Source organism: Pseudonaja textilis, chromosome 1 (assembly GCF_049901715.1).
Source record: "Pseudonaja textilis isolate UNSWEBS1 chromosome 1, rPseTex1.2, whole genome shotgun sequence".
NCBI lineage: Eukaryota > Metazoa > Chordata > Lepidosauria > Squamata > Elapidae > Pseudonaja > Pseudonaja textilis.
The window spans coordinates 212,091,600-212,106,843 of NC_141990.1; the positions used below are offsets into that span (position 1 = coordinate 212,091,600).

The following is a 15,244-nucleotide window of genomic DNA, read 5'->3' on the forward strand; positions in this document are numbered from 1 at the left end:
ACTGGGCGGGAAAGAACACAGTCAGCATTGTCGGGCATGTGCGCAAAGTTGCACATGCCTGATAAGGACTGATTGGGAGGGGAGGGGAGGGTGGAGCGGGGTGGGGCCAGCCAGGAGCACAATTTGTGCAGAACCATAACAACTGGTTCTATAGAACTGGTCCAAACCGGTAGAATCCCACCCCTGGTTTCTAGTCCTACTTTAGACATGAAGTCAGCTGGGTGACTTTGCATCAGTCACACACTCTCAGCTCTACAAAGAAGGCAAGGGCAAATTACTTCGGAAATCTTGCCAGGAAAACTTCGGGAACTTGTCCAGGAATCAAAATTGAATCCAAGGCAATATCTCACCACACCCAAAAGACCAAGCTTGGTGTGCAACCTTAGGAAGACAGGTAATAGCTACAGGAGGTTTGTACAGGAGAAACAGAATGCAAGACTTGGGTTTCGCCAATTATGGGTGGCTCATTTTGGCGTAAAACTCCTGATAAAACTTGTTTTGAGAATAAAATATGGTATAAGTAGTTTATTAAAAAAATCTGTGTCTTAGGGAAAGGTTAGGAAGAAATTAATTCGATTAAATCCTTTATATTTTCTACTGTTCGTTTTAGATGGAGCCTAGCTGACTAACCATGTAGAGTTGACTGCAACTTTTTCTGCAAATATAAGTAAAGGGAATATATGACCTTTACTCTGCAAACATGTTCCATCACATCAAGTAGTTTGACAAGAACTATTTGGTCGCACCATTTTAAAGACTCTGTTGCTTCCAGGTGCCCTAGATATCAAGCTACAGCCTTCAGCGTATGGCTTGTATTACAAAGCTCTAGGAAGTAATTCCTCTGGGGATAAATGGTTGCAAAATGTTGTTAGTGGCAACCCTGCAATTTTTGCAGTAGCTGTTTACTTTCTGTTCTTTTTGGCAGAAAGCAAAATTTCTTTCCAACCAACAAAAAGATACTAGAGATGAAAAGATTTAGCATGAAGTATTTGTTAATGCAAAAAAGAAGGCATCGTACAAGACATTGGTGCTGCTCTGATTTGACTATAAACAGACTTTGGCAGCATAAGAAAACACTCCAGAACCGAAAAGAAAACATTTGGTTATTTTTTTTCTGTCAAGACCAGAACAACTAAGAAACTTATGTTCTGTTTTGATATTGCATTTAACTCCGTTGTAATTCCTTGTTCTTGCAAAAGTAGCGCTTACGCTTTCCAGATGAGCTTTACATGTAAAATGTTAACCATTTGAAAAGATTTCTCCCTTTTTCATCAAAGGGATATCGGAAAAGGCAGTCCTAATATCAACCCTAGCCTAGGATGCCAAAGAGACTTCTCCAATGACCCATATGAAACTGGATTTGGATTTGAACCAGTAAAGCTTTGGTTAAAAGCAGCTTGGCCTAAACATTCACTGGGTGGTCTTGAGCAATTTATATCCTTCCAGCTTAAATGGAATGTCTCTCTCTACACACCAATCCTGAAAGAAAAGGTGTTCTATAGACTTTTAGTAGATAAGCCTTTTCCTCAGGGCTGAAAACACGATGAGTTGGCCCATTGTCTTCTTCTAAAGGTTTATGTTGGGTAAGTTCTTTTACATTGTTCTGGGCCTATAGGTTTGGAGTGCATTCACAATGAATTCAGTGGGAGTTCTGGGTAGATTTAGATAGAATTGTATTATTTGAAACAGAAGACCATTGCACTGTAGACTTTCTTTCTACAGTCTACAACCACATTCTGATTATTCAAGTAATTTCTTGGTTTGGAAACCTAAAAACTACCATCAACTTTTTAAAACACTGGAGATACTACGTATGATTTAAAAATGCTCTACCTGGATCCTTCTGGGGGCATGTTATTTTCTTGTTTCTGAGGGAAAGATTTAATAAAATAATTGACCATCTGCAATCTGAAGCAATAGTGGAGAAACAGGTCTGTCTGTCATGAAATATAAACACCATTCTTCTTTAGTTGCTTTCAGTTTGTTTTCATGCTCAGTTTTCGGCTTAGTCAACTCTGTTTCTAACCCAGTTAATGTCTTCTGCTGCCACCACTATTTTTCTTTTCTTTTTCTTTTTCTTTTTTCTTTTTGTGTGTATCTTTGAGTCAATCTTGTCTCCTAGTAACCAACTGGATAACTCTATGCAGTTTTCTTGGCAACATTTTCAGCAGTACTTTTCCCTTACCTGTGTTCTAAAGCTGAGACAGCGAGAAAGAGAGAGACTGGTCCAAACTCAACCAGTTGACTTTGAGCCTCAGGCACAACTAGAACTCACAATCTCCTGATTTTTAGCCAGGTGCCTTAACTACTAAACCAAATTGGCTCTCAGTGCTGCTACTACTACTACTATTTAAACAACGTGAATTTATAAAGTATATTATGTCTTTTTTTATCTTATAAGTTAGGCCACTAATGATCTTAGAAGAAAGTATAGATGAAGTAGTAAGGTGTGCCTGAAACCACCGAATAATTCCATAACAATTAAATGAACTTTAAGCCAATACAGATACAAGATCATTGGATGAAGGGTTATGGTGATGATTGAATATGTCTCGTTCTGTTTCTGAATCAGATTTCAAGAGAGCATCTGGAACTACCATCCATGGCATTGGCAACGCAAATGATTTGTTTTTCCTTTGTGTAACTTGTATTTAGGCCATGGAGAATGCCACTGTGGGGAATGTAAGTGCCACGATGGCTATATTGGGGACAACTGCAACTGCTCAACGGACACAGGCCGGTGTCTTTCTAAGGATGGCCAAATGTGCAGTGGCCGAGGCAATTGCATCTGTGGGAAATGTCAGTGCACTGAACCTGGAGCTTTTGGGGAGACTTGCGAGAAGTGTCCCACCTGCCCGGGTGTCTGCAGTACTAAGAGGTATGTGCCAATATTGTGGTCCAAAACCCCTCAAAGAGCAAGCTCATGACATGGTTTTCTTTTCGATTTCTTGGCTGCGTTGTTGTCCTTGCAAACCTGAACACAGGTAATCCTCAATTTACAATTATTTGTTCGAAGTTACAAAGACGCTAAAAACCTGACTTATGACCATTTTCACACTTACGACCATTGCAGCATCCCCATGGTCACGTGATTAGAATTTGGAAGTTGGCACCTGGCTCATTTGTGACTGTTGCAGTGTCCCGGGGTCATGTTTGTGACCTTCTGACAAGCAAAATCAATAGGGAAGACAAATTCACTTAACAACTGCAGCAATTCACTAACAAATGTGGCAGGATAGGTCGTAAAATGGACCAAAACTCACTTAACAAATGTTTTACTTAGCAATGGAAATGTTGTGCTCAATTGTAGTCATAAGGTGAGGACTGCCTTCTGCAAATACAAAAAAAAATGTGGTGATTATTAAAGCTTGACAGAGGTTGCTGTAAAGGAGATTGTTTCTAAAGTGCTTCGTAGCATGAAAATTGGGGCTTGGCTTTTGAATTAAAAAAACTCTTAATAATGGAACATGGAATAGAACTTTCCCTGGGACTCATATGTTAGTGATTTGCTTATCTTCTCTTACTCTGCTCCAATAGTTCAAGATCCATGTAATGGAATCTGATTGACTTTCAAGCCCGAAAATTGACATAAGTGTAGCCATTTTACTAACCTTGCTTCAGATCTGTGACCCTTTACCCAAGTTGGAAACAGCATAGTGTTCATACATTGGAGCTTGTCAGAAATCCCAGTTTGTTTAGCTCTGGATAGTTGAGAAAACCAAATGATGTATGAAGATATGATAAGTCACTAGTATACTATGTTCTGTTTTGCTTAATGCAACCCCCGCTCTGTATTTCTGTCCTTAGTTCCAATTTAATTCAGCCTCAAATTATTTAAAAAAAAAAATCCCAGTAACAAACAACAACCCTTTGGGACTAGTTCAAGGAATTGTTCCCTAAAGCAAGTCCTCTCTTGAATGATTTCTCTTTGAAGTGCCTTTATGAATATTCTTATAGGGAGGCTAACCAAGCTGAAATCATTTCCTGGAAAGATTTAACAGTCAAATGATACATAATTTATGTAGATTAAATAGGAATAAAAACATCAAAACAGCTTTGTTTGAGATAATATTGTGGTACACATTTTATTATACGTTAAGAACGTCCTTGACTCACACATTAGCACTTGGCCTGCTTTATCCAATGGAAGATGTTCAAAAGAACACAAATGTTACAATCTGGTAGGTCTTCTGTGGAAACAGAGTCCTGTCACAAAGCTGAATCCAAATTTGAACCAATTCTAGAGCAGCAATGGGGAGCTGTGGCCCCTTATGACTTGTGGATTTCAACTCCCCAAATTCCTGATTTGCTGGCTGAGGAATTCTGGGAGTTTAAGTCCACAGGTCATAAAAGAACCATCGTTCTCCACCCCTGTTCTAGAGCAATAGTTTGTATTATGTCAGGGCCATTGCCGCTTTGAAGAAGGGAGTCATTCAGAGTTCTGGTGCTAGTTAGAATATCAAGACTCATTTCTCCTTTTATGACCATCATGTGTTAGATTACATCTTTCTAAACATGGCAGCTTTAATGTAGACTTCAACCCTCAGAATTCCCCAGCCTCCATGGATGGCTGAGGAATTCTGGGAGTTGAAGTCCACAAGTCTTAAAATTGCCAAGTTGGAGACCTCTTTGTTAGATGTTGAACTCAAGGGAATGTTCACCCAAATATGTAATATTGATACAGTTGTAAGAAAAATCTATTTTGGTTTGGAATATTTGAAGTTCATTCTTCTCTTTGCATGTTGTAACAGTCACAGGGGTAAGTTAATCTGCGAATGCACTAAAATGTAGTCTATACCAAAAAAGATTTTATTTTCCAGAGAAGCCTCATTATCATGTTTTAAATGTGACTTGAAGATATATTTATTAATGGTTCTTCCTTCCCAGGGACTGCATTGAGTGTATCCTGTTCAACTCAGGAAGGTTGGCTGATAACCAAACCTGCCAGAAACACTGCCGGGATGAAATCATAACACGAGTAGATTTTCTTAGTAAGTACCACCAAAGTGAAAACAACAGAAACGTTGGACATATAAAATATGTGTGAATCATAGGTGCATTTCTGACAAGGAGAACACTTGAACAAAGCTACCATAATTTGTTTTTGATGCCGTAAGTTCTTGGCTCATTTGAGTGGGATTTTTTTTGAGCCTTTTGTGTTGGAGGAAACTTTCTGAAGTATTTAGAGTGCTTTCCATGACAATAGCAGAAGTAAACACTGCATTTATTATTTATTTATTAAATCTATTTACATAGCCACCCATTTGATATAAAACAAACAAGGAATAAGGCCCACAAATCATTAAAAAGCCCTTAAGCCAGGAAACATACCCCACTGCACATCTGGAGCATAGGATCTAGCACAGAACCAGGTCTTCGGGACCCTACAGAAAGCCAGCAAGGCTGGGGCCAGCCTTATCTCTGGAGGGATGATGTTTTGATTGCAGAAGGCCCAGTGGTGTATTAACCATTAAGCAGACTAAACACATGCTTAGGACACCAGGCCCAAAGGGGGCAGCACAAAGTTGAGAACATGGCTTCGTTTGTACGGTATGTACACCAAGATTTGTCAGTGCTTAGGGCACCAGTGAGCATTAATCCACCACTGGAAGGGCCCCTTATGGGGCTTGGCCAATTAACACTGCTTGGCTGATGGTACCTTCTTTCAGATCACATGGGGCAGGTGGGAGGGCCTAGAAGAGGTGGTTCTTCTCTTATGTTTCAACTACTGGAAAATTGGATTGCAGAACAGTGAGAGAGCTTTGTTTGCTATAGACTGGCAAAGCAGAGAGTTCTGCATTGAATGGCCCTTAAGTGTTCATCTATGTTCCACTGCCTCAATCCAGCCTCTTTCTGGATTGTTTAGGTTGATATTAGTGGATGTGCACAGATGATAGCCAAACAGAGGTGAGGCTAGATGATCTTTTTAAGCCATTCCAATATTGAGTTTAAATATTTTAATATTTGGGAGTGTTCAAATTTCAACTCGGTTGTCTTTAAAAAGAACGCCCTCGTCTTTTTTTCTTACCTTTTGTTAATGCAGACATGGAGACTGTTTTGGTGTTGCTCTTCATTCATGTAAGACTTCTGTTTCTTTGACTCACTCTTCACTATTCCAATATCACAAGCAGCAATATTTGCTGATATAAATGTTTTGCAATACTCTTTTCTTTCTTTAATCTATGGTAGATATGTTTCTATCACTCTTGAGGGCAAGGGTAAGTTTGACATTCCTTTGGCAATTTGCACAGGATTTTAATATCAATTCTGCTTTCAATCTTTTGAAGAAAACTTCGTTCTGCACTAATGGCATTTAGAAGTGCAGTACAGATTTTATGGCAACATATTTTAATAATGATTTTACCTGAAATTTTCCTTTTTCTCTAAATATAAAAGTGAACAAGCTTTAAACTTAATTTCAGATAGCTGAATGTAGAAAATACCTTAAATGATAGTCTTTAGATTAAAGCTGTTTTCTAAATTCACGAGTTAAGCTCTGCAAAGATAACCTACCTAAATATTATACTTGCTTGCACAGAGGGGCCTTCCAAGTACAAATTGCAAATGGTTCAAAGGCCAAATCTACAAAATGACTTCCTTATCTGCCCTACTGGCAAAATAATAAATATAACATTTTTTTCACCTCTGGTTTGGTCATTAGAGATGGAAGCATCAGCTTTTGGGGGACAGTTGTAGTTGGATGAGCTATATCAGGAAATAAGAGAAGAAAAAAATAGAATAATTACAGCTAATGAGTTGTAGTTTAATTTGGAATGCTACTTGCGATAGCATTCCAGAAGAGATGCACAGTTAACATTACACAGAAAGATATACAGTGCTTGGGGTGTTTGGCCAAAACTCTGGCTCATTATTGTTTCATTTGAGCTGTGGTGCCCCAGTGGTTAAAATTCAGTATTGCAGGCTGACTCACTGCCAGCAGTTCGATCCTGACTGGCTCAAAGACCTTCCATCCCTCTGAATTCAGTAAAATGAGGACCCAGATTGTTGGGGGGCAATCTGTAAATCGCTTAGAGAAGGCTGTAAAGCACTAGGAAAAGGTATATAAGACTACGTGCTATGGCGATTGTACTGTATTTTAAATAAGCATTTCTAAAATAATGCACCCAAATAGTGAAAACTTTTTGATTTTATAGGCAACAAGAGTTCTGCATAAACCAAAGGAAATGCAACAGTGCCCAGAGATTATATGAATGAGCAGAGTCTCGGCTAGGAAATGCCTTTGCCCTGTGATAAAATCTTTGCTGAATTTATTAAATACTTACCATCTAATTTTTCATGTTTTGTACAGCTAATCTTGTTTCTGGGTATTAAAAAGGAGGGAAATGATCTTAAATTACCTGCAAGAATTTATAGAATTTGAACCACCCATGCCACATTCTTTTGTTGTGTAACCCACTCTATATAAGTTTTGTGCATTTAAAAAAAAACACATAGAGAATGAAGTGGGACTTGTTTACCAGGCTCCTTCTGCAGATAATCAGTGGTTATAAGTAGATAGTTGAATACTACGTGTACATTGTCCACATACTGATCTTAAAAGATCCTTGGTAGTAAGACTAAAGAGCCACTGCTGATTAAATTTGTATCTACCTGTGTAGAAAAATGTCTTCTTTTATATAACAAATAATAATACATTTAATAAAGAATAGAGTGGCTTCTTATATCTGTTGGCAAAATGTTCACATAATAATGAAGCTGCTTTTGTGGGTGAGAGTTGTAATGGGCTTAAGTACTATATTGGGAACCACATGGTACATATTTCCTCTCCTGACAGTCAGAGGTCCTTTATGCTCTTGGTTATTTTCTTGCAAACATTTCATTACCCGATTGATGATGTTACCTAATTCGGTAATGAGACATCTGCAGGTAAACAACCAAGCTCAGAGAAGACCAAGCACTCCACAGCTGAATCCTGAGGTACAAATGTTCTCTTCCATAAATACCACTGTTTTCTGCTCTGCCTTCCTCAAATACAACTTTTCTCTCTATAAATTCCCAATGGCATTTCCATTGCAATTTGAGTTTGTAATGAACTAAGACTGAGTGGGAATCTACTATTGTTCGTAAAGTTCTATGTTTTTTGCAAAAGCTCTTAGAATCCTTTAGAAAATCTATGAGAATTTGGCCAAGGATCAACTGAGCTTCAAAAGCAGTGAGCTTGCCATGGGAGCAATCAATTTATTATTTCATTGAGATGTTTGAATCTCTATGTGTTCAGGCTGCTTGCTGGCTCCTATTTGTCAAGTAGCAAAGGCTCACCCAGTGGATAGATGAGCAGGGAAACTTTGAGTCCTCAATATGGGGTCGCTATAGGGGTCATTAAATCACTTCCTTTTATAAAGATTGCCCAGATATGCAGCAACCTGGGTGGCAAGTGGTACTCTGGATGTGTGGTAAAATAATTCAAGCCATATTGGTTAAACCCCACTTTACCTATAGAACTGATGCCTTCTTGAATATGCTCCATGCTTTGAGCACAGTTACTGGATTTGTTCACGATTTCATTATAGGTACTTTTAATATCCTCATTTCTGCTTTTTTGTTTAGAGCAGGGGTGTCAAACTCGCAGGCCGCGGGCCAGATGCGTCACATGCTGGCCACCCCACCCCCATTTTAGCAAAGGGGGGGGGAAAGTCATGATACGTCACAAGACGACAATGTGACGACGCGAGTTTGACACCCCTGATTTAGAGGGTCAGTTTTAGCAAATATACTTCAACTGTAATTGAAGCAAGATGCCTGCTTTTATACAGTTTGATGGGGGGGTCAGAGCAATGTTTCATGTTGGCTTTTTAGAATTAAAAAAATAATAATTTTAATTTTCTTTCTCAGAACCTGCCTAGTATGTATCTTATTTTTAAGATAATAATATACTTAGTAATAGTAGTGCTTAATGCTTTCTTGTCAGAACTAGAAACAGCGGCCAGGTGTCTTTATTTCCCAAAGGGCTAAATAGTTTTTAAAAGGATTGAAGTCTGTGCAAGTTTAAAAAAAGAAGACCTACCTGAAAACGTATCAGTTGCCTGTCTCAACCCACCCCATATATCTGAAAAGCTTTAATTAAACAGATTAGTTTAATGCTGTGTGTTGATCCCTCCATAGTATTTTCACTTCATATATTTCTGTAATACATATCATCCAATATTGTAATTCTCCTCACGTCCCACTCCTTACACCCAGATATAGACTGTAAAATTAAACCTATTTCTAGACAATTACTTCCTTTATGCAGATTTGTAGAAGGAAATGAAACTTCCTGTTCCAAAGAAATTACTCCAAAAATTACTCCAAAATTCCTTGGCCTTCTTTCAGGACCTCATAATAATTACTGTTTTAGTAGAGTATAACTACGTCCACATTTCCTTTGCATTCCCTGAGTGATATCTATCCATGGATTTATAAACAATTAGTCATGAAGTAAAACAATTGGGTTGGACATCTCATCCAACACACTCTCTATGTTAATAGTTTGTATAATTTTAGACATGCGAACACTTCCATAATGTGCTCCATATGTACTAATAAGAAGCCTCTCATATTGAAGGAATCCAGTCTCATGAGAATCCCAGCATATCCTTCAATTGCAGAGGCCAAAATAACAGGTATTTTAAACACATTATGATGCGCTGAACACATGCCCACAACGCAAACATGGAACATGAGTTTTGCATCTGAATATATTGCAATGTATTAGATTAACGTCCTTTATTCCACTGAGTTTTTAAAATCTTATTTCAGAAACTGATGACCCTAATTCAATCTTATGCGCGTATCCCGTGAAAGATTGTGTGATGAAATTCACGTACTCAGAACTCACCAATGGGAAGACAAATATCAGTATTCTCAAGGAACCAGGTATCTATTTATCTGCCTTGCTTTTTCTTATTGATATAAACTCTTCAGACCATCGAGGCAATGAGAATTAAAAAACAAAACAAAATATCTTAGACTGGTGCAGGACACATATTTGGACACAGTTTTTATTAGCAGAAAAATATATGTGGATCAATTCTACTCCATTTTTTTATAGAGTGGGTGATATAAATATTGAAGAGAAAGATGGCTATTGGTAACACAAGGGACATTTGAAAAACCCATAGAGAAAGTGGATTATTAATTCCAGTATTTGAAAAACTGGTGTCCATCACCAGGTCATGTGTACCTAGGATGACGAGATAATTTCAGAGGCACATCTTACTACTTAACATGCTTATGGTGCTTTCTGGAAGATTTCTAGAAAGTAATAAACTGATTTAGACATAAAATGAAGGCATAGAATTTCATCATCAAATATAAATCAGCAGTGGAAATCTTCCTTTAATTAATCAGGTGCTTCTGGAACAAACATTATGGCACAACAACTGCTTCAAATTTTATTGTCTAACTGCTGCATACAATTAATTCAAGCTTTTTGCATACATATTTGTTAGCAAACTCATCTCTTAGAGTACTATGACTATGCTACAAATAATGTCCACAAAGATTTGTGTTTTTATATGTAGATAAATCATAAAGAAAAGTAATATCAGTCAATAGTATGGTGGCACAGAGCAGAATCAACCATTATCTGTTTTTACCTACCTAAAATAAATTATTAACACTGACACTACAAGTTATATCTACATTTTTATTTATTGTTGAATAAGAGTATCTTAGCATATTGTGTCTTTGGTTGGATTCCAGCCATTAGTTCTGGACAGAAAGGCAAGTTTGCCCAAACTACTGATGAAATATCAGTCTTTTTCCAGACAGAGTTCTATGCATTTTGTCTTCTTCCTCCTTCTTTGGAATTATGTTTTTTTCTTTTTTAAGGACCTCCCTCCCATGAGTATCTTTTCCCATTTTATAGATTGGGACATTAAAATCTGTATTAGTTTAGATTTTTACTCTTGTAAAGGGTAACGGGTAAATGTAAAGTGTAAAGGAATCCCTGCAGATTTTATTCTACTAGTCATTGCTAACTGTAGGGCACGGTGCTCATCTCCATTTTAAGGCCATTGAGCCGGGGCTGTCCGAAGACATGGTCATGTAGCCAGCATGACATCACAGAGCACTGTTACCTTCCCACCGAAGTGGTACCTATTTATCTACTCACACTTGCATGCTTTTGAACTGCTAGGTTGGCAGGAGCTGAGGTGAGGATTGGAGCTCATTCCGTCAGGTAGCGCTTGGGTCTCAAACCTGGGTTGCCAGCTTTCCAATCAACAAGCCCAGCATCTTAACCACTGAGCAACCGCACCACCTTATTTTAACGCATAGCATGGTCAAATTAGTTTTCTACTTTCAGATAAAGCAGGCATGTCCAAAGTCCAGTCTGGGGACCAATTGTGGCCTGTTTTCAAATGTCAAGTGGCCCGCAGCCACTTCTCCCCGCCAGCTCAGCCTGTCACTCATCCCCGCCAGCCGGCATTTTTCCCATATAATATTAATGGTTCAAAAAATGTCAGGCTGAATGGTCGGCCCCCCCACATTTTCACCTCACCAAATCTGGCCCTCCTTGCAAAAAGTTTGGACATCCCTGAAATAAAGTATTGATAAGATTTCTTTAACTTAAACTATGTTATACAGTTGCACTTTTACTTTGAAAATGATTTTTGAAATTTTTTTTCACATTTGCCTTCTTATATAAAATTGGTCTCGCATGGATTTTCAACATGCAAGTAACGGGAAAAGACTACATTTGTGGTTGCTCTGGTGTTGAGATGGATTGTTGAAATAACCTCACTCTAGTTTGGAAGCACTGTTGCCAGAAAAAACATTTGGGACAAGATCTAACCAACCGAATAGAAATACCCACCCATTCCATATATTCACTAGGCTAAATATAATTATCACCAGATTTAAAAAGAATCTAGATAATCCAATGTATAAAATAGTAATTTAAATGGAGAACATTGGAGAATGTCCATTTGTAGCTGAATATTCATTTCGGTTAAATCAGGTATGATCAGATGTAAGCTGATCTATCCAGGAGTAAGAAATAATGAGAAACTTGTTTTCGCATTTCCATATTTTGAACTGCAAAATATAAGCAGTAGATGTTTCCTTGGGTCAAACTTGATTCATAGTGACTATATAGATGAACCTGTCTTGTCTTCTTTGCAATAATACAAAAGTGACATCTTGTACCTTTACTTCACATCTAGTCTACAGTGGGGAGTGTTTCCGGTGGTCCCCAATCCAAGAATCAACACAATCTGATCCTGTTTAGCTTTTTCAAGATGAAAATTGGCTGAATGCTGCCATCTGCTGTGAAAAATTATCTCACAAATGCTTAGCAAAAATGAAAAAGTATAGCTTGAGAAATATACAAAATATTAAATATAAATATACAAAATATTTAATGATTTTAGAAATAAACAGATAAATAAATAATATATAAGCACTTGGCACACAGGTGAGAAAAAGCTTCTCCTTTAATACCAATCTAAGGAGCCTCTTTTGCATTGCTAGAACTTTTGGCAGAATCCAATTTGGTTACATAATTACATATTTATCTACCCAGTAGATAAATAGCACAATCCAATGGTAGGTGACTCTAAAGGAAAATGTGTACAGTATATTTAAATCTAGCTGATAATTCCCATAAATTTTATCTTATGCATATAATCTTCCTTGCAAGGAGATGTCTATGACACAGAAGAGTATGGCCTACATGTTGCATGCCCATAAACCTCTCAGCATAAAATTTTCATTTTTAAATTATATGTGCTGCTCTGATTTGAGTTCATACTTGCGAGTTTCCCATCTGCTTAATGGCATATATACAGCCAGCCCCCTACATGAATTATATTAATTCAACTTGCATCAATATAATCCATGATAATGAATTATATGAATGAATTGGGTGTTAGCAATAGACTTATTGTTTAAATCTTAGACCCAATTGGTCTGAGATTTAAATATAGATAATAACAGTGGTTTATTGATAATAATGCTAAAAATGGATAAGATACATTTGAAAATAGTTACTCACATTCAAATATTGTCCAAATAGATTCATGCATAGTTCAGGAGCGATGTATTCTATTATTATCTGATGAGGCTTGTTTTGAAGACACTGTCATTGTCAACAATAGTAAATCATGTTCCCCTCTTTCTTCTTCTTAGAGTGTAGTACCGCCCCTGATGTTATGACGATCTTACTCGCTGTAGTAGGCAGCATTGTGCTTCTGGGCATTGTCCTTTTGGCAATCTGGAAGCTGTTGGTTACTATTCACGACAGACGGGAATTTGCCAAATTCCAGAGTGAGCGCTCCCGGGCAAGATACGAAATGGTGAGTATTAAATTAGGAAAATAAAGAGGAGATAGAAAAAGTTATAGTGGTTCAGAAATGTGAAGAAATACAAAAGGATGCCGAGAAAGAAAGTTTAGTTGTTCAGGAATGACCTCAAATCAAGAAGTCCTACTTCTTGAAAGGGGAAGAATGTATTTAGCAAAGCAAGTGAAGCCAAACAAAAATCTTTTGCTCAAAATTTTGAAGGGTTACATCCTCTCATATCTTTAGCCCAGCACTTCAAAGTTCACCCCATATTAGATTAGGCAGATGAGTGCACATATATGACATTTCCACCAGAATTGTTACTAAAATGAAGCACCTCTGAACGTGCATTGCATGACTAAATTGTTAGATAACATTATCATGGTTCCATTCCCTGCTTTGAATGAGAAACTATATTATTCCATCTTTCATAACTTGTTTTTATGTGGAACTAAGTTGAGCTTGATAAAGAAAACACAATTTCTTTCTTATTGGATATTTAACCATGATGTCTTTCATTGTAAGACAATGCTCTTTTACTGATTGGTGAGATTGTTTATATGTGTCCATGTAAGGCAAAAAGCAAGATCCTTCTATAATCTCTCAAATATTATAGTACTTCAATTAACCCCTTATGTAGCAATAAAACTAGAAATTTTTTCCAGTGCAAAGTAGACAAAAGGGAAAGGCTAACAGAATAGCCTATCTTTAATCATATTTACTGCTGTGAGCAGTGCGATGGCCTAGAGGTGAAGATGCTCACCTCCTGCTGGGAAGGTTCAATCCTAGGCAGAGGGAGATGTTTCTCTATCAGGGTGCAAAGAGGAAATATATGCTATGAACTCCACATAGGCATCAGGAAGGGCATCTGGCTGACTCCAAATAAAGTGATCAAAGGGTCATAAAAAGAAAAATAAATCATGTTTATTGGTGCACATGTATAATTTATATGTTTCATAATGTTCTTTTCCTTTCCTTTCCTTTTAAGGCTACAAATCCTCTTTACCGCAAGCCCATTTCCTCACATAGTTTAGACTTCACATTCAACAAGCTCAACAGGTCCTATAATGGTACCATTGACTGATGGGACTACTCAGGTCTGGATGAAAACAAGAATGGAATGCTTGAGAACTGCTTGGCTTCTTTCTTCCGTACTTGCCAAAGGGAAGAGGGAGCCCTTGGCAGCTGCACAACCCCTGAAAATGCCACAAATAGCAGGAGTAAGCTTCTAGTTGCATGCTAAGGACAAATGGCCTGTGGCCAACATGCTCTTCAGATTCCTAACTCAAAGCCATTCGGATGTACTTGGAACTAGGCCTCGCTGATTTCAGACTCTTCTGATGGGGACGCTTGGGAAGCCCCTTCAGACTGAACAATAGACTGTTTAACAGTTTCATCCAAATTCTGAGAGCGAAGATGTGCAGCTCCCAGTTCAAAGGGATGCTGTGTTATTGACAATTTCTGGGGGTGGGAAATCTAGCAATGGAGATTTTGGTGGCAAAAACTTTTTATGTGTTATGCAGTCTTTAGAGTAATTTTTATAATAAAAAAATAAAACAATTGCATATACAAATACGCGGTGTCATTTAGATATTTATTTCCCACTGAGCACATGTACTGTGGAATGTCAGATGTGCTATCTACAAAATCCAGGGACAATTAGGGCTTTAAATGATTGCATTAAACATCTGAATTTAAATTATTAAATTTAAATTATTGCTATGAAATAACTCTAAGCATCCAGCAGGGTAAAAAAGCAACAATCAATCAAATAAGAGATAGCAACAGCAATAGCACTTAGACTTATATACCGCTTTACAGTGCTTTACAGCCTTCTCTACACAGTTTACAGAGTCAGCATATTGCCCCCAACCATCTGGGTCCTCATTTTACCGACCTCAGAAGTATGGAAGGCTGAGTCAACCTTGAGCCGGTGAGGAATGAACCCTTGGCAGTCGGCA

At 37.8% G+C, this 15,244-nt stretch overlaps 1 protein-coding gene across 1 annotated transcript in view; it reads left to right on the forward strand.

The window, feature by feature from the left end:
* The window catches only part of ITGB5 (integrin subunit beta 5), a 77,731-nt gene extending 62,875 nt beyond the window's left edge, over positions 1 to 14,856 (forward strand). Inside the window, exons 11-15 of the mRNA XM_026707946.2 lie at positions 2,656 to 2,878; positions 4,888 to 4,991; positions 9,760 to 9,876; positions 13,132 to 13,298; positions 14,272 to 14,856. Coding sequence (XP_026563731.1) covers positions 2,656 to 2,878; positions 4,888 to 4,991; positions 9,760 to 9,876; positions 13,132 to 13,298; positions 14,272 to 14,367 — 707 coding nt within the window. The 3' untranslated portion in view covers positions 14,368 to 14,856. The remainder of the gene's footprint in view (positions 1 to 2,655; positions 2,879 to 4,887; positions 4,992 to 9,759; positions 9,877 to 13,131; positions 13,299 to 14,271) is intronic.
* Positions 14,857 to 15,244: the final 388 nt, after the last annotated feature.